The sequence below is a fragment of the Urocitellus parryii genome, chromosome 5, assembly GCF_045843805.1.
Source record: "Urocitellus parryii isolate mUroPar1 chromosome 5, mUroPar1.hap1, whole genome shotgun sequence".
In the NCBI taxonomy this organism is placed as follows: Eukaryota; Metazoa; Chordata; class Mammalia; order Rodentia; family Sciuridae; genus Urocitellus; species Urocitellus parryii.
In genome coordinates this window covers 85,522,275-85,542,202 of record NC_135535.1, presented here as the reverse complement: position 1 = coordinate 85,542,202, position 19,928 = coordinate 85,522,275, and the positions used below count along the sequence as shown (strand labels likewise).

General features: G+C 40.4%; 1 protein-coding gene across 1 annotated transcript in view; it reads right to left on the bottom strand.

Moving 5' to 3' along the window:
- Positions 1 to 5,702: 5,702 nt before the first annotated feature.
- Positions 5,703 to 19,928, bottom strand: part of LOC144255013 (uncharacterized) — a 223,049-nt gene continuing 208,823 nt past the window's right edge. The window contains exon 3 of the mRNA XM_077799072.1: positions 5,703 to 5,992. Coding sequence (XP_077655198.1) covers positions 5,743 to 5,992 — 250 coding nt within the window. The 3' untranslated portion in view covers positions 5,703 to 5,742. The remainder of the gene's footprint in view (positions 5,993 to 19,928) is intronic.

Sequence of the window (19,928 nt, the reverse complement as noted above, 5' to 3'; positions counted from 1 at the left end):
GCAGGCATACTAGAGGACAGGAGCAGGGAGGAGGCAAAGCATCAGACAGTTGAGTGTCAGCTTCTCTTCTCTGTGGCCAAAATATCTGACAAAAACAATTTACAGGGGGAAAATCTATTTTTGGATCATGGTTTCAGAGGCCTCCAGCCATAGTCAGCCAATTGCATTCCTTTGGGCCTGAAGTGAGGCCAAACATCATGGCAGAAAGGCATGTAAGAGGAAAGCTGCTCAGTCCATGGCAGCTGGAAAGCAGAGAAAGAGGAGCTGGGGAGAAGGTAAACCCTTCCAGGGCACAACCCCGTAGCCAACCTCCTCCAACTAGATTAATTAACCAGATTAATCTATTTGATGGATTAATCCACCAGTGAGGTAAGAGCCCTAATGATCCAGTCATTACCCACCTTAGAACCATGCTACATTGAGGACCATATTTTCAACACTTGAGCTTTTGGGGGACATTCCAAATCCAAACATAACAAACTATGCTGCTGTAAAGGGAAGAATATTTCCTCTTTAATGTATGTAAGCATATCGAATGAATATTCACAGGTCTGCTTGCAACTCTATTATTTGATTCTAAATTTGAATATGCATTATTATCACTTGGATCACTTTATACAAATGTGCCCAAAGTCAAACCTAAAGAGAAGATCTGAGAGTACCGATGGACCAATTTTTAATACTGAAATCTCAGACAATCGTTTCATAAGGAATTTCCCTCATCCCCTGGGATAAACCAGTATTTGGGAATCACTTTGTACTCTATGACCCAATTTTAATGTGTTTTAAGAATAAGTGAGTACTGCGGTTTCTATGTTTAGAACTATTTTCCAATGATATTCTAATACTCAACTAGTGTGAGAAACCTAATCAAGATAGGATGTGATTAATTTGAATGAGTTCTTTATATGCCATATACACGGAGTTCCTAAACAAAGTAATGATAGAGTAGTCCCTCTTAACCACAGAGAAAACTTTCCAAGGTGTTCTTTGGATGCCTAAAACCACACATGGTATTGAACCCTGTGTAAATTAAAGAATTTCCTTACATAGATTCCTATGATAAAGCTTAATTTATAAATTAGACACAATAAGAGATTAACTACAATAACTACTATGGTTTGGATGTGAGTTATCCCCCAAAAGCTCATGTATGAGACAGTGCAAGAAGATTCAGAGGAGAGATGATTTGGTTGTAAATCTTAACCCAATCAGCAAATTAATCCCCTGATTGAGATTAACTGAATGATAACTGAAGTAATAGGGTGCAGCTGGAGAAGGCAGAGAATTGGGGGAGTGGCCTTGGGGAATATATTTGTATCTGGCAAGTGGAGAGTCTCTCTCTCTGCTTTCTGATCACCATGTGCGCTGCTTCCCTCTACCACACTCTTCCTCCATAATTTTCTGCCTCACCTCAGGCCCTGATGAAGGGAGCTGGCCTTCCATGGCCTAAAACCTCTGAAACAATGAGCCCTTCAATAAACTTTTTCTCCTCTACAGTTGTTCTGGTCAGGTCCTTTAGTCACAGCAGCAAAAAACTTGACTAAAACAATAATAACAAAATAGAGCAACTATAATAATATACTATGATAAGAGTTATACAAAATTTATGAATTATTTATTTCTGGTATTTTTCATCTGATATTTTCAGACCATGTTTGACAGTGGGCAACTGAAACCAAGTGAAACAAAACTTCAGATGAGGGCCTATTGTACTCATAAAACACTCCCATATTTATTGCAAGTTCTAGAATACCATAGATGTTGTCAAGGCCCTTATTTCCCGGATTTTCCATGTGCATTGGCTCCTTTCAACCATCCATATTTGCATCTGTGTCCTGAGAACTTTTCCCAGAACTGAGGTTCAATCTGGCCATGTATGTAGCAAAATAAAAGTGCCAGGGAATGAGCAACCTTGAGAAGCAGCCCTCAACTCTCAGGGTTTAAAAGTCCCAGCTCTACCTCTCTGGAAGAGAAGTTCTGAGGCAAGTGTTTACACCATTTCCTAGAGTTTTCCTGCAGGAGTAAGATCTAGTCATGTACTGGAGCAGCTGGCTTATTAATTCACCCTTTATTGGCTACCTCTGTCATTATTGTTTTATTGCCCCTCCCTGTGTCATTTCCTTGCTCCATTACAGGTGTTCACAGCACCACCACCCCCAAATAAATTTATAGCTTTCAAATTTTATCTCTGAGTCTGTTTCTAAGAAGATCCAAGTCAAGAGGATAAGACCCATTGAATACAATGGTATCTTTAAATTCAAATATCATTTTATAAACTCCCCCCAAAATGAAACAACAATGCAGAGATAATGAATAAAACATTCCAACTGAACAAATATGCTTCATAAGTTGTGTTGAAAAATAGACATTTGTTCAATTACGTAATTTTGGTCCCTGAAGGTTTACACGTTTGCACACACTTGAAGAAAAACCAATTAGGACCGTCAGAAAGGAAGGGCAGATCAGTCATCCTAGGTACAAAGCTAGAGAATGATACAGCTGGACTGAGGGAGGTGTCAGGTGGAAAGCTGAAGACAGATATTGGACTTTTTTGAGTATCTAAGTGTAAGCATGCATACTGAAAAATCCTGGGGGACTGAAAACCTGTTGCTTCTCCAGCTGACTCAGATCAGAGCCATGTAACTAATAAATCATGGTTCAGTGATGGCTGAAACTGGCTCATGACTAGTTTAGGAGAGCCAGAGAGCTTCGAATGTTGATTTCAGGTATTTTGCAAGCAAGATTATATCACCTTATAGCTTGAAATAGGCCATGGTGGGAGTATTTACACCACAGAAATAGGAAAAAAGAAACAATAAATCGGGGCTTCCTCCTACCCTATAGAGCCAATTGTTAAACACTTAGCATACACCACTGAAACCTGAAGTTGTCATCACTCGCCCAGTAAGTAATTAGTTAACCTCACTGTAACAAGGATGCCAAGAATAGGTCAAGCCTTGTAACCTCCTGGTCACTCTCCTGGTGCCTTGTAAAACTGTATTGAGGTTATAAGACATCAGGGAAGATATTGTGACACCCAATTCAACCCTCAGTCTTATGGAGTTAACATACATACCAGAAAATTAGTGAAGCCAGAATTAGATAGGCAGTCAGTACAGATAGGTAAATCAACTCAGTTTGGATCAAGGATGCCAATTTTGAGTGAGTCTAGCAAGTTGGAGACTGTCTCCTGTGGGATTGAAACATTAATTCCTTCAGAGCCCTTCCTCTACCCTTATCAAGAACCTGCCCCTGCTCCAAACTGTTGCTAAGGTAACCTGTCCCAGGAATTGTCCCTCCCTCCAGGGAGTTATAATGTGTCCTGGGCTGACCATCCTGCCCTTCCCCCTTCAGCCCACCTGTTTTGCACCCTTTGGACAGCCCACCGAGCATTCCTGGGAAGACAGGGGAAGAAGGCAGGAGGACAAAGGAAGCCTAGGACACATAAAAAGGGCCGAATGCCTGCTTCTTGGGATACCAGGACACCAGCTATGGCCCCCTTCTCCCTCCAGGGAGAAGTCTATGTTACCCTTTTTAAAGAAACCCTGCTATATATGCTTGCCTCTGCGTGCTTCTCTAATGTTCAGACTTCAGCATGTGGGGAAGCAGAACTCGTCACCAATAACTGGTGGTATCATTGGGAGTTATAAAAAGGACCAGTCTTCAAGGTTATGGAACTAAGATAACACAACTGGAGACAGGTTGGGAACAGCTCAACCTTCTGAGACTACGTGGCCAGAAGAAATGCCAAGAAGCCAGAGTCAAGAAAGACAAGGTCACTGAATTCAATCCCACTGAAATAGGACAATAGTCTGTCCTGTTCTAAAAATAATATTAGGGATTCTCCCAGATAATAAGGGACAAGTTATAGGTGGCAAGAATAGTCACTAAAGTAACTTATAGTTATCTTTATTAACATAGCAAAAATCACACCGTGAGGTGGAGACTTAAGATGATATTAAGACCTATGTCACATGAAGAGGCATGATGAAAAAGAGCACAGGCATAACCCAAACCCCACCTCTACGTGTGACAAAAGACCAGGTCTCTGCCTACCCTGGAGATACCATAAAAGCTGCACACCTTCATATTTTGTTTCTGTCAGCCTGGAATTTCTGTCCCCATGTGCTACCTCCCTTATTTACACTGGAGTAAAAGAATGAAGAGTATTGTTCCCATCTCAGTTGTACTTTGTCTGATTCTGATAGCACCAGGACCCATGGAATCAGTAACAATGATGCACAAGTAGGTGGTCTGTGACTGGGCTTTGTTAAGCTCAGGAGTCTTATACAGTTTTTAGGAACTCAGTTTACAGATCTTCAACTGCCACCTGTGCTCCTTCCAAAATGGAGCTGCCTAAGAATGGCACACCTTTACACACACACTACCAAACTCTCTACTGGGCATTTCTCTGGGGTGAAAAAGTCCCCAAGGCCCTAAAGAAAGGAATACAGGGAATGTCTGGTTTGGGAGAAAACTCCCTTCATGATTAATCAAGGTCTCTTAATGACAAAGAGCCTCTTTTCCATCTTATCCCTGCATCCATTAAAGTGAAATTTAACATTATAGTTTCAATCTTAAATGTTCCCTGAAGGCCCATGTGTCAAGAGCTTAGTCTCCAGGTTGGTGCTATTGGGAAGTGCAGAAACCTTTAAGAGATGAAGGTCTTCAGATCATATGAGTGTGCTCTCAAAGGCAACTGTGGGACCTGGCCCATTCCCCTTCCTTTTTCATGCCTGGGCCTTGAGGTGAGGAGCTTTGCCATGATACACTGCCTCTCTGTAGGCCCAAAAGCAATGGACCCAGCTGATAATGAACCAAAACAGTGAGCCAAAATGAGCCATTCTTCTTTATAAGTGATTGTCTCAAGTATTTTGTTATAGTAATAGAAAGCTGACTAACAGACTTGGCGTTAAAAATAAAAACATTTTAGCCTATTTTGTAATTTTCTGAATTCAGAACAATTGAAGAAATACAGATGAGTGACACTGATTCTTTTCATTGTGACTGGAGAGCTGCACAGCACACGGAGGTCAGGTCCCTCTTGCAGGCTTCACCTGCCATCTGACCTCTGCAGAGGAAGACTGCACAGGGACAAGCAAACACTCTTCTAGAATTCCCAAAAGTAAAGAATAAAAAAGAATCCCTTTGAAGAATGTAGTCACTCACTGCAAACATTCCATTATTATTATCCTTTACAGAGAAAGTGCCTTCCTTCACTGATGGTAGAAAAGGTTTATGAAAAGGGGATATAGAAAACAAAAGTTTTAAAGCATCGTAATACTCAAATATGTGTATCTAAATATTGGCTTTTGTTATTTCATGTAAGACTGTTGGCCATAAAGAAGCAAAAAAATCTCTTATTTCTATAAATAGCCTCTAATCCACAACCTAGAGTAGATCTCAGGGCTTTGTTTTTCCAAGCATAACCCCAAAGTTAGCTTTTCTTAGATCCTGTGATCTAAGTGTTTCTGTTGTAAGCTTTCCTATGAAGTCATAACAGATAGTAAATGTCTATATTATTAATAGTATCAAAGCAATAAATGCGTTCCTGACATTGGCTAAACCTGGGTATTTACGAGGCACCTGCACGGTCTTTTAAGAGTTCATGTTGGCAGAAGACCCTGGATTGTTCATTCTAAAAGCATCTACTAAAAACAGCTTCTTCGTCTTTATTAGGAATTCCAGAAGTTACAGTCTCCTATAAAATCTAACTCACGTGGGACTAAAATCTGTCTTTCAGAAAGTCCTCTCAGAACCAGAGAGGATGCACTTGCAGAACTTCCAGCTGTGTTGGCAGGCGCTGTGCATGTTGATTGGAGTAAGACTCCATTTAAAGGTATTTTGTGCTGGAAACTCGATGATGATAACCGGCCAGGTTGGAAGTATGGAGGCAGATAAAATTTCCTTGATTGAGAAAGCAGGTAATCTCAGAGGCAGCCCTTTGTGCAAATGACCATAGACATTGTCTTCCTTTTTTGGGTACCAACTGTAAAGAATGAAAAGAAAGAAACCCTTTCAGTCTTGGTGGAAAAAAAATTTCTATTCTTATTCTGTTTTCTAGAAATGAGAAAATTCACCTATTTGTGTGTCTAGGGAAACTCTTAAAATATATTTTCTTTTGCAGATGTGTTAGGTAGTGTTGGTTGACTCACTGCTGCTCACATTCAAGGCATGAAGTCGGATGAACACTTAGGCACAGGAAGAGAAAAGAGGGACTTAGAAAATGGCTCCTGTGAAAATACTTTAGCCAAAGGAATCACAGTTCGGAGAAGGCAAGTAAAAATGATTCAAAACTCTGATGATGAAAGGCACTGTACAGACTCCACCCAGAGGAGGACACGTCAAGGACAATGATGACGGGAGCAGCGTCAGTTTTGCTGATGAGTTCATGACTGGACATAGCACGGCCGACTTAGGATGCCCTCTCCATATGGGCACCATCCAGGACGCTGCCCTCTTCCAAGGTTTCAGCAGCCCTCTCCTTGGCAGAAGCAGATAAAGGGCCATACTTCCTCCCTCTTCTTATCTATTTCCTTCCTCATTGTTATTTCTTTTTCCCTTCCCTTCCCGATCAGATTCCCCTTTGCCCAGTGTATAGAATTCATCACACCCTGAATCTGCACGGTTATGTTGGCCCCAGTTGTGTGTGTAAACAGAAAATACCTATTTCTTCTGATAAATAAATGTCTCCAAATATTACTATGAGTACTCTTCCTTCCCCCTGTGAATTGACTCCCTTAAGAACATTTTCAGCGATTTTTAGCTATTCAGACAGTCTGAACATCTTTAAGACGCAGCACTATTTGCTTTTAAAACTTTGATGCTCCTGGATTCAAAGGTTTTACCTTTTCTCCCCTTAGCTCAGGGAAGCTCACTGTAGATGAATGTGTGTGGTAGGGCAGGGAGGGGTGTTTTGATCAGCCCTGCAGGCCTCCTCCCTCCTCTCTGTCGGCTGCCTCCTCCAGTGTTTGGGCAGAGGGAACCAAACAAAACAAAATAAGAAAAGGCGCCAACACCTCCTGTCTGGGTCCAGGCGCAGTTGTGGTTCTTCCTGTTGTTGCTAACTGTTTATCTGACCTAGAGACATGGTTTTTGTTGTGGTTTATGTGTCAGGAACACACACTGGTCTTCTGAAGACCACGAGAGGAATTATTTTTACAGGGCTGGCCTTTCCACAGCAAGGTTCCCAGATGGGGCAAGGGGCTCTGATAAAACCCACTTTTACCTCCCACCGCTGGCCATCAGTCCACAGCCCCTGTTGCAGGGAATGCTTTTTCCAGAAGGTAGCCTGGCTCCATCTTGGGGTGTCTAGTCCACTCCCACATAAGGCCACCTTATGTGGCAGGAGCACCACTGTGATCGTGCTACCTGCTCCCTCATCTCTTTACTGGCTGATCTCTATGTCCCAGCAGCAATGAGCACTCAGTAGGTCCAAGAGATCCTTCACTTCTGACTCTGTTAGGGGTAGAAGAGCTCATATACCTCTTCCCCTATCCAGCTTCAGCAGATTTTCAGGTCAATTATCTTCAGATCCCCTTTCCTTATCTTGGGAGATGATGGCATAAGAAAGAATAGCACAGAAAGAATAACTTCCACCACAAGAATTGCACTTTTTTTGTCTCCCAATTCTCCCTACCCAACTCACAATAACCTAGGGCATTGGCCTAAGAGGAGAGTAGGGGAAGGTGATTGATTATAGGCTAGTTCTCAGCACGGGCACCTCTCACTACATCCTGGGGGCAGATGGCTGGCCCACCCACTGCTGTCAGTTTAAATGTTCTTGGTGCACTTATTCCCTCTTTGGAACAACAGAGTAGGTTGCTATGCATGCACCATCTGGATCAGTCAGAGAGGCAACTCCCTGGCCTTGGGTACACATGAGCAAGTCTTACCTCCTCCTCTTGCCTCACTGGATGCTCAGTTCTTCTGACTGACATTTGACACTCCTCAAGCAGCTCACTTATCCTCACTAGCCCCCAGAATAATACCTGGGACATTTCTTCTTAAAATCATATATTAAGGACCCAAACCTCTTCTTAACTCAGGTGCTCCAATAACAAAACTATGCAACAAGCCAAGAAAAAAGAGGCAGGGAATAGAATGTCTCCTGATAGCTCAGTTTCTCTCTTCATTTCCCCACGGAAAATGAAAATGGCCCCTATCCCAGCTCATCTCATCTACAGCTGCCTCTGTGCACCAATTTATTATCCTACCCAGCAGAATATTCTGGGATCAATATACACCCTTCCCAACCCTGACAAAAGGAGGTAATTGGGCTCCCCATGCTTAGCTCAAAGACCTGTGCTTTCCTCGGGTGATAGATTCTTTTCAAAGTCATCTACTATGTTCTGTTACCCAAATATCAATGTCTCAAGGCAGAAAATCTACTGGCACAGTATCAGCAAATTCATTCTAAGTTACTACACAATTAAACATGTGGAACTATTATTATTGCAAAAATCAAAATGTGTGTATTATGCAAGGTCAACTTATGGCAAATGGCTGGTAACCACCAAAGGCCCCGGGCTTTGAGAACCACAGAAAACACAGTGCCTGGATAGCAACTCAGAAGATATCTATAGTAAGAAAGCAATACTTAGCAATTGGTGAGATGGGAAGAAGACCTGACAATCTTGGACACATAGCCAATCTATAATTTCTAACAATATTACCAAGAAAAGAGAGTAAGATTGTTCCTTCCTGAAGACACACTCTCTTGGGGCTTCGTTGAAGACTTCTTCCAGCCCTCCCTCATCCCCTACAATAGCTGTAACATTGCCTTTAGTGGTTTTATTACCAAGATTCCATCTGTTTCAAATATTGAAGAAGGGAAAAAAGATCAAGAGACATACTTGTTTGGAAGTAGCTTCAAAACTCTGAAATTATGGAGATGTTATAGATGGGCTTCTCAGTAAATACGATTCAGAACTTTTTTAGCTCTTTGATTTTATATGCAAGAAGTTTTTCCATGGCCACAGACATGCAACTGGAAATGAAAAAAACTTCGGAAGGCATCTCTCTTTTTTCTACAGATTCATCATGAACGAGTAAGGGAAAAATAGAGCCATCTAGGAAATCTGCAGCAGGGTTCCAAATGCCACAAATAAGTCAATGATTCCTTAATTACATTCTCACCGCAAAACATGCTAAAGGTGTGATGTTTTCATTTCTTAATGTACCTGTCTTGAAAATGAATTTAGATGGCTATAAATCATTTCATTAGTGATAATCTCTAAGTTGGTCCCTTGGTGGAATAAAAGAACGAATCCACCTTCTCCTGATGAGGTATATCAAAATTCTCTGGGAGGGCTGGGGTTATGGCTCAGTGGCAGAGTGCTCGCCTAGCACATGTGAGGCACTGGGTTCAATCCTCAGCACTACATAAGAAATAAATAGATAAAATAAAGGTATTATGTCCATCTACATCTAAAAAATATATTTTTACAAATTCCCTGGGAGTCAGTTACCCTATATTCTTACTTAGAGGAAAAATAGAAATTTTATTCCTTAGGAACTTAAAGAATGACTTCAGGCAACTCATTCTGCCTTTCTGAATCTTAATGTCATCACTCACATAATGGAGATAATAATGGTATTGTATTATAACTTTCAAAGGCTGTTCTGATTATTGCTAAGGAAGCATTTATAAACTATAAAATTTTATATGGGTCTTAGTTATCCACAAAACCTTGCCATATAATTCTGCACTTCTCCTCAGTGCCTGTTTTATAACTGATGTAGTCTCCTAGAAGTAGAAAGAGCTACAGAGGGTAAAATAGACTTGAAAACGGAGTATGTTCAAATATAAGATGATGTGTATGGATTGACACCAACTTATCAGGATCACTTCTCAGCACTGCTCTTGAGATGTGCTGTATTTGAAAGCAGTTGGCACATTTTAACTCTGTTAACAAGCCTCCAGCTTCAGAGGGTCCTGAAACCCTGGAGCTGTTCCACCATTGCTGAGTGGAAGCAAAAGGAAGTGAATCTTAAGAAACAAGAGCCCTATTAGAAATGAACCTGTTGGGCTGGGGTTGTGGCTCAGCAGTAGAACGCTTGCCTACCAAGGGCAAGGCCCTGGGTTTGATCCTTGGCACCACATAAAGATAAATAAAGTATTATGTCAACTATAACTAAAATAAATAAATAATTTAAAAAAAAAAAAAGAAATGAACCTGTGTGCTCACAGGTTCCATGCCTTCTCCAGAGAAGCAAAAAAATAAGCAGCTCCATGGAGCTATTACAACTGCAAGGCACAATGTTAACAGTTCTCAATATACTTGCCATTTAATTCTCATGATGACCCATCTTCCTTATTTTAGAGATAATAACATATTTATTTTTTAGTTAAAAAAAAAAAAAAGAAAGCAGCTCATGATTGGTCCGACTTGGTTATACACAGTGGATGGAGGCTGTGCCCTTCTGAGCACATTTAAGGGTAATGCCAACCTATTACCCTGATGTCCCTATTTGCACACCTATAACCAAGAAATTTAAAAAATTAAAACATAAAGTAGACTGTTTTTCCTGTTCTATATTGTTTTTCAAAGGTATGATCAGGAGGTACTTCAGAGTCCCAGTTCCACAGGGAGGGTGAGACAACCTTCCAGATTTAGTCTGCTTTGCCTCTTCATAACACCAAGACTATCCAAATGGCGAATTCCCTCATGTATATGTAAGAGCATATATCTCCCTAACATTTGTCTAAGTGTATTAGCAACTAATGCTACATTCCTCGGTAACCTTTTGAAAATTTGGCTGATGCTAGAATCAAAGGATTTTTTTTTTCCATCTGCAACATGCAGTCTTAACAAGCAGTGATGCATTTTTGTTTATCCCATTAAATGAAAAGAATTGTGAGGAGTGAGTGACCGTTGAGGTGAATCTTACTTGTCAGGAGTGATTTCACTGCACAGAGCCTCTGATGAGTGTCACTTCAGCATTCATGGAGCTAAATCCTATACCAGCTGATACGTGGTCATCAGCAGTAACATTCCAACCATATTCCATATTCCTGGGTCCAACAAACTAGAACGCATGCACATGGACAAGTGGAACAAAACGTAAATCCATGGGATAGTGGAAATCTGTAGTAAAAGCTTTGATGGGGTTTATTTATTCCAGAAGTTCCATATGCATGGACAAGACAGATAGCATATTTATCCTTGTGTGACAAACTGCCACAGCTTTGCAGCTTAGGACAACATCCATTTCTTTCCCCCCAGTTCTGTAGAACAGAAGTCTGGTGGTCTTGGCTGGGTTTCCACTTAGAATACAAGTGTCAGCTGGGCTCAGCTCTTATCTGGAGGATCTAGGAAATAATCTGCTGCCAAGTGCACTCAGATTGTTGTAGAATCCAGTTCCTTTAAGTTTAGGACCCAGCTCTCCATTTCCTCACTGGCTGTCAGCCAAAGCCCACTCTCAGTTCCTAGAGACCACCCTCATTTCTCATCATGTGTTCTCCTCTGTCTTTAAGCCAATAGCAGCAAATGAAACCCTTCTCCTGCCTGGAAGCTCTCTGCCTTTCTCCTCTGCCACCAACAGGAGAAATCTCTCTGCCTCTAAGGGCTCCTGTGATTAGATTAGACCTACCTGCACACACTTAATTTAAAAGGCTGACTGTGCTCTATAACACAACACATTCACAAGTTATAGGGATTCGGGAAAATGGAATTTTAGCGACCACTTAGAATTCTGCCTACCACACCTAGCCAGGAGAATTAATAAAAATAATGATAACCAATTGATAAATGGGCAAAGAAACTGGACTGTTCACAGAAGAACTACAAATGATCAACAAACATATCAAAAAAATGTTCGATTATGTTCTAGCAATTAGAGAAATGCAAATTAAAACTACACTGAGATTTCCTCTCTAGTCAGAATGGCAATTGTCAAGAATATAAGTAACAATAAATGTTGGCAAGCATGCAAGGGAAAAGGTACACTCATACCTTGCTAGTGGGACTGCAAACTGGTGCAACCACTCTGGAAAGCAGAATAAAGACTCCTCAGAAAATCTGGAATGAAATTATCATTTGACCCAGTTATCTCAATTCTTCTTGGTTGATACACAAAAGATTTTAATCAGCATACTGCAATGACACGGCCACACCCATATTTATAGCAGCTTAATACACAATAGCTAAACTATGGAACCAACTTAGGTGCCCTTCAACAGGAGAATGGATAAAAAAAATGTGATTTTACACACACACACACACACACACACACACACACAATGGACTATTACTCAGCCATAAATAAGAATGATTTTATGACATTTGCAAGTAAATGGATGGACCTGGAGACTATCATGCTAAGTGAAATAAGCCAGTCCCAAAAAACCAAAGGTCAAATGTTTTAGCTGATATGTGGAAGCTAACTCACAATAGGTTTGGGGGTGGGAAGGAAGGAAGATTGGGGGGGAGGAGGGGAAGAGAAGGGAGATGGGAATGGAGAATATAGTAGAATGAATTGAATGAATTGAACATAACTTTCCTATGTTCCTATGTGAATACACAACCAGTGTAACTCCAACCATGTACAACTAAAAAAAAAATGAGAAGTTATACTCCACATATGTATGATATGTCAAAATACATTCTATAGTCATATACAACTAAAAAGAACACATAAAAACATTTTTTAAAAATGTACACTAGATATAGATAGACACTTCTCAAAGGAAGACATAAAGACGGGCAACAGGTGCATGCAAAAAATGTTCATCATCACTAATCATCAGGGAAATGCAATTTAAAATCACAATTAGATATCACCTCACCCCAGTAAGAATGGCTAACAACAAAAAGACAAGTGCTTGTTAGGATGTGAAGAAAGGGAACCCTTGCACACTATTTTTGGGAATGTAAAATAGTTCAGTCATTATGAAAAACAGTACAGAGGCTCCTCAAAAAGTTGAAAATAGAAGTACCAAATGATCCAGCAATCCCACTACTGGTATTCACAGGAATTGAAATTAGTATGCCAAAGAGACATTGGTATGCCAAAGAGACATCGGCACGCCCATGTTCACTGCAGCCGCCCAGAAATGGAAACAACCTAAGCATTTGTGTGAATGAATGGATCAAGAAAATTCAGTACATGCACATAATGGATACATTCGGCTATGAAAAGGATGAAATCCTGTCATTTGTGACAACGTGATGGAACTGGAGATCATTATGCGATGTAAAATAAGCCAGGCACAGAAAGACAAGTACCACGTGATCTCACTAATGTTGCACCATAGAAGTTCAAAGTAGCATGGTGGTGACCAGAGACCGGAGAGAGCAGGGGGTTAGGAGGGTAGGGAAGGTTGACCAGCAGGTTCTAAGTCACAGTAAGATAGGAACAAGAAGGTCTGGTGTGCTATTATTGCACAGTAGGGTGACTATAAATAACAATAATGTACATTTCAAAAAGCTAGAAGAAAGGGTTATGAACATTTTCACTGTAGAGAATTGATAAATGTTCCAGGAGATTAATTTTGTTTAATCTGATTTAGCCATTATTCAATGCATCCATGTATTAAAACATGAAATGGTACCCCATTAGTATATACATTTTATGTTTTTTTTCTCTTCCCCCCAATCTTCCTGCCTTCCCACCCCCAAGCCTGTTGTGAGTCAGCATCCACATATCAGAGAGTATATTTGGCTTTTGTTTGGGGGGGATTGGATAATTTCACTTAGCATGATAGTATCCAGGTCCATCCATTTTACTGGCAATGCCATAATTTCATTCTTCTTTATGACTGGGTAAAATTCCATAGTTTATATGTATCACATTTTCTTTATCCATTCATCTGTTGAAGGGCACCTACCTGGTCCCATAGTTTAGATAGTGTGAATTGAGCTTCTATAAACATTGATATGGTAGCATCGCTATACTAGACCAATTTTAGTCCTTTGGGTATAAACCAAGGACTAGGATAGCTGGGTCAAATGGTGGTTCCATTCCAAGTTTTCTGAGGAATCTCCATACTGTTTTCATAGTGATTGCACCAAATTGCAGTCCCACCAACATCCTTGCCAACATTTATTGTACTTGTATTGTTGGTAATTGCCATTCTGAATGGAGTGAGATGAAATCTCAGTGTAGTTTTAATTTGCATTTCTCTAATTGTTAGTGATGTTGAACATTTTTTCATCTATTTGTTGACTATTTGTATTTCTTCCATGAAAGATCTGTTCAGTTCATTAGTCCATTTATTGATTGGGTTATTTGTATTTTGGGTGTTAAGTTTTTTGAGTTCTTTATATATCCTGGAGAGTAATGATGTATCTAAAGTGCAGATGGCAAAGATTTTCTCCCATTTCTCTCTCTTTACATTCTTGATTGTTTCCTTTGCTATAAAGAGGCTTTTTAGTTTGATATCATCCCATTTATTGATTCTTGATTTTACTTCTTGCCTATTGCTTGCTTGCTTGCTTGCTTGCTTTCTCTCTCTCTCTCTTTCTTTCTTTCTTTCTTTTTTGGTACCAGGGATTGATCTCAGGGGCACTCATCCAATGAGCCACATTCTCAGCCCTATTGTGTATTTTATTTAGAGACAGGGTCTCCCTGAGTTGCTAAGCACCTCACCTTTGCTGAAGTTGCCTTTGAAGCCATGATCCTCCTGCCTCAGCCTCCCAATCCACTGGGATTATAGGTATGCACCACTGTTCCCAGCTATTGCACATTTTAAAATCAGATTCTTTTCCCTCAAGTTTTTGAAGTTCCTTATACATTATGGATATCAAGCCCTTATCAGTTTGCAAATATTTCTTCTTTGCTGGAGGCTATCTCTTCACTTTATGATTATTTTATAAAACTATTGTATTAAAGTTTACTTCTCCTTTTAGGTCTATAAATTCTTACTTTATGTATTTGGGAGCTCTGACATCATGTGCATATATATTTAAAATTCTATTTCTTCTTGCTAAATTGACCCCTATATCATTATACAGTGATTCTCTTATCTTTTTTACTTTTTTATTTAAAATTTATTTATCTGAAATAAATATAGTTACTCCTGCTTTCTTTTAGATTCCATTTTCATGGAATATCTTATTCTAGCCCTTTACATGTCTCTATCTGATGCCTTTACTATGTGTGTCTATATGTGTCCTTAATAGGTGAAATGAGTTTCTTGTAGGCAATATAGTTGGGTCTTGTTTTTTGTTTGTTTGTTTTGTTTTGTTTAAAGCCATTCAGTCACTCTACATCTTTTAAATGAAGAACTTAATCCATTTACATTAAAAGTAATAATCGATAGGTAAGATCTTACTGCTGCCATTATGAAACCTGTTCTCTAGTTTTGTTGTAAGTCCTTCCTTCCTTCTTTCCTTCTTTCCTTCCTTCCTTCCTTCCTTCCTTCCTTCCTTCCTTCCTTCCTTCCTTCCTTCCTTCCTCCCTCTATTACAGTCATCTTTTTTGGCTAAGTGATTTGCTCTGGTAGTGTGTTTTGATTTCCCTGCTTATTTATTGTGGTTTATCTATTATAGATTTTTGCTTTATGTGTACTACAAGGCTTACAAAAACATCTTTTGATTACCACAAGCTATTTTGAAATGATAGCAACTTAACATAATCATAATGGTAGTTACAGAAACAAACGAAAGAACAAGAGAAATACACTATTAAGAAAACTCTGGCCAGGCACAGTGGCAGCACATGCCTGTAATTCCAGAAGTTTGGTCAACTGAGGCAGGAGGATTGCAAGTTCAAAGCCAGACTCAGCAACCTAGCAAGTTCCGAAAGCTACTCAGTGAGAGCCTGTCTCAAAATATAAAAAGGACTAGGGATGTGACTCAGTGGTTAAGCACCACTGAGTTCAATCCCTCGAATCAAAAAGAAGAAAGGAAAAGAAAACTCTGCACTTGCATTCACTCCATTCTGCCACATTTTGAATTTTAGACATTTCATTTTACTTCTTTCTATATTATTGATATCTTAAAATATTAGTGTACTTATTATTTTAATTCTTTTAGTGTTCATACTGAAGATGTGAATGGTTCATGCACAATGCTTACAATATTAAAGCATTCTGAAATTGTTTGTATACTTACTGTTACCAGTGAGTTTGAGTTCTATACTTTTCATATTTTCTTCTTACTTATTAATGTCACTTTCTTTCAGTTTGAAAACTTCCTCTAGCTGGTCATAGTGGTGCATACCTGTAACCCGAGCAACTTGGGAGGTTGAAGCATAAGGATCACAAGTTCAAGATCAGCCTCAGAACTTAGTGAGGCCCTAAACAACTTAATGAGACCTGTCTCAAAATAAAATATTAAAAAGGTATGAAGCTGTTTAATCCCCAGTACCAAAAAAAGAAGAAAGAAGGAAAAGAAAAACTTCCCTTAGAATTTCTTGTGCAACAGATCTGGTGGAGATATGTTCTATCAGTTTTTGTTTATCTGGGAATGTCTTTATCTCTGCTTCATGCTTCATTTCCGAATGATACTTTTGCTGGGTAAAATATTCACAATTGACAGTTTCATTCACTCTACTGTAGAAGTCTCAGTCCACTTTTTCCTGGCTTATAAGATTTCTGCTCAGAAGTCTACTATGAGTCAAATCAGGACATGCCTGTTTGTTATCTGTTTCTTTTCTCTTGCAGACTTGAGAATCTCCTCTTTATCTTTCATCTTTTAAAGCTTGATTATGAGACATATTGGGGAAGAGAGTTGAGTTAAATTTGACTGATGACCTTTGACCTTCCTGCACCTGGTTGTTTGTATCTGAGAAGTTTTCTGTTGTTATTTCCTTGAATAAACGTTCTTCCCCATTGGCATTCTCAACTATTTGTTCTTTTAACAATGTTGTCAAATTCCCATAAGTTTCTTCACTCTTCTTCATTCTTTTTTCTCTGACTGTAAAATTTCAAATAGCCTGTTTTCAAACTCACTGATTCTTTTTTCTGTTTGATCTACCTCGTTGTTGATACCTTCTATCAGATTTTCAATTTCATTAAGTGTTTTTTTCAGCTTAATACTTTGATTTTTTAACTGCTTTAATCTCTTCATTAAATTTCTCCATTAAATTATTGAAATGTTTTGCTGTTTTAAGTTATTGAGTTTCCTGAAACAGCTATTTTAAATTCTCTGCAAGTACTTCCATTCTGATTACTATTTAGTCAGCTTCTGGTACCTCTTTTGACTATTTGCTAAGGTTATGACGTCCTGAAAGCTCTTGGTGCTTGTTGGCATGCAACATCATCTGAGCATTGAAGGATTAGGTAATCATTCTAGTTTTCCTAATCTGGCATTTTTGGTGTCTGTCTTTATAGAAACTCTAAGCAGGCTGCTTATTTTCCTAGCACCTATTTCAGCAATGAATAATACCCACCTCCAGAATTTGCTGGGAGTCTGCCACTGGTGTGCTGTCACTATTTCAGTGCCAGAGGGCAATTCAAGCCCAGGTTTGCCCAAATACACTGCCATTGTGTCCATGTTCATAAAGAAGCAGGAGACCACCTAGTAAGAGTGGACTGTCCCCACAAGTCTCTTCCTAGGTTCTGGATAGGCCTAGCTCTATCATCCATAGTTACAAGCCTGTTTTCACACACTGAGAAATTCTTCCCAGCTCTGGGCCCAATGATTATAGATGAACCACTCCCAGGCTCCTATGTCATACTTATGTCACCAAACTATGTCACATCCTGAGCCCACAGCCCACCGAGATCAGCACAACACTGGGACAGGACCAAGGTCCAGGCAGCTATGAGTTGCCTATTGCCAAGTTGAACTTGAAACACAGGACTGCTAACAATTGATTACAGGTGATTCTAGCTGGAATATAAAACTCCAATAGACCGAGGAGAAGTGGATATATCTTCCCCTGACACTGATGCTATTCCACAAGCAGGATGATGCTTCATCCACCAGCAGGCCTAGAGATGGAAACCATTAGGATCTTTCCAGTGTTAGGTTTCATCAGTGAAACAGTGAGTTCTCATGCTTACTACCATGTCTTATATGCAGCAAATGGGGTCTTGGATGATGAAAGGCTGCCCAAAGTCAGGCTAGCGTTGGAGAAAGCATTCCGTAGGCCACCTAGGCTGATGCTATGCCGGATCATGCCTGCGTCTTACAGCTATAAGAACCTGTACAACCTTTGGGGTGAACCAAGGCCCATACTACAGATGTTAATGGTAAAGGCCAAAGCATAAGTCGGTCCTTTTGGGTACAGTTCTCTCTGCCTAGTGCCAGGATAGCTCTAAAGACCTATCTGTGAGCACTGACTTGGTGAGGGCTATGTTACCCAAACTTAGGGGAGAGGTGGCTGGGACAATTCCATAGCTACCAAAGCTGACACTAAGCTGGGTTTTTACACTGAGTTTCATAGCTACGGGGGCACAGTCTCAGGAGGAGGTCAGGTGTATCTAGGTCCTCTCCAACTCTAAAACTGATGCAGGCTGAAACTTGAGTCTGTCACACCAACATGAATGTCTCCACCTGATGTCTGTCAGTCTAGAGGCTTGGCTTGTGAGCTCTAGCCTATGTACAGGGCCTTCAGTTTCTACCGAATGCTGGGTCTTACCATACCAGGCCTGGAATTGGGCTCTAAGACAAAACTCTGTGCTAGCTATCCTGTCCTGCTCCCTTGTACTGGAGTCTTGCTCTCTGCTTTGCTGACCAATGTTGGGGGAAGATTAGGAGGGAGCCAGCCACCTGGCCTTATACAGTTCCAATAGCTTAATCCATGAGTATTCTCGAGGGGTAGAGGTTGTAGGGTTGGCCCAACACTGAGTTTCACTGTGGTGGGCTGGTACTGAGCTTCAAGTCTAAGGCCTAGGTTTAATTCTGTCTCCCACCCAAGGGGGAGTAGTCTTACTCTGAGCTGGGCTGCTTGGAGTTGGGAGAAGAGTATCATGGGCAACTCCTCCCTTCCTGCCTTTGTCAATTATCTTTTTGTTTTGTTACTACTAAAAGCAGGCACTATGGTCTCTTACCTGGCTTCCTTAGCTCTTATGAAAATAGTCTGGTGCATGAATAGCTGTTCAATTCAGTGAGCACATGGGGAGACCATCACTGGAGGATCTTGCTCAGCTGCCTTCTGGCTCTGCCCCCTAAATTTGTAACTCTTATGAATTCCCTTTGTTTGCCCTTCCACTTTTGTATTTTATTCTTTCACATAAGCATAATAAGAATATACATGCTAATTTATTTTACTGAATGGGTTATTTAAAATAGGCTTGTGTATCCTTTATATTTGGGTTGACATTGTATGTCTTAGATTATGTGCTTTCCTAGGTAGGTAACAATGTTAAAATGACTTGTGAAGTATCTGCCCAGGGGTGATGATGATTGTGATGTTGCCAGGTCCCGGGTGGACATCCCTGATTGAAGCCTACATATCACCCACATACCAAAACCTACAAAGTTCAGATGAGCTAAGGTTTATACATGGCAAATTGCCAGGCTTATTGTTGAAAGTTGAGAAATTGAAAATGACAATTTTGAGGTGCTTTTTCCTGCATGACTGGAACAAAAGCTGTTCTGCCATAGTCCAGCTGGGCTGCCTAAGTCCGGCTGGGCAAAATAACCGAGAGGTGACAAGCAACTTGAAGGTTGACGCAGGAACTACTTTATTGCGAGTGAACTCAGCAGGAACTGAGAACTCAAAGTAGCGGGCACCCAAGTTGGCAGGAGCCGCTTCTCTACCAGATCGCAGAGGTACATATACCCAACTAATTACACACAGCTTAACTTAATTGACATCATCTAGACACAGCGGTCAGTCATTAAGGAATCCTCATCATCTTAATGGCTTGCTGGCGTTGGCTCACAAACCACTCCTCCTAGCATACTGCCAGGCGCCATCTTAACTTGGTTGTGGCCCTCATCACTGTTCCTACCTAGTTTCCTAGGAAGTACAACCCCTGGGTCTTAGAGATTCAAGCCTATCTCAGAGAACAATTTCAGGAAGTTATC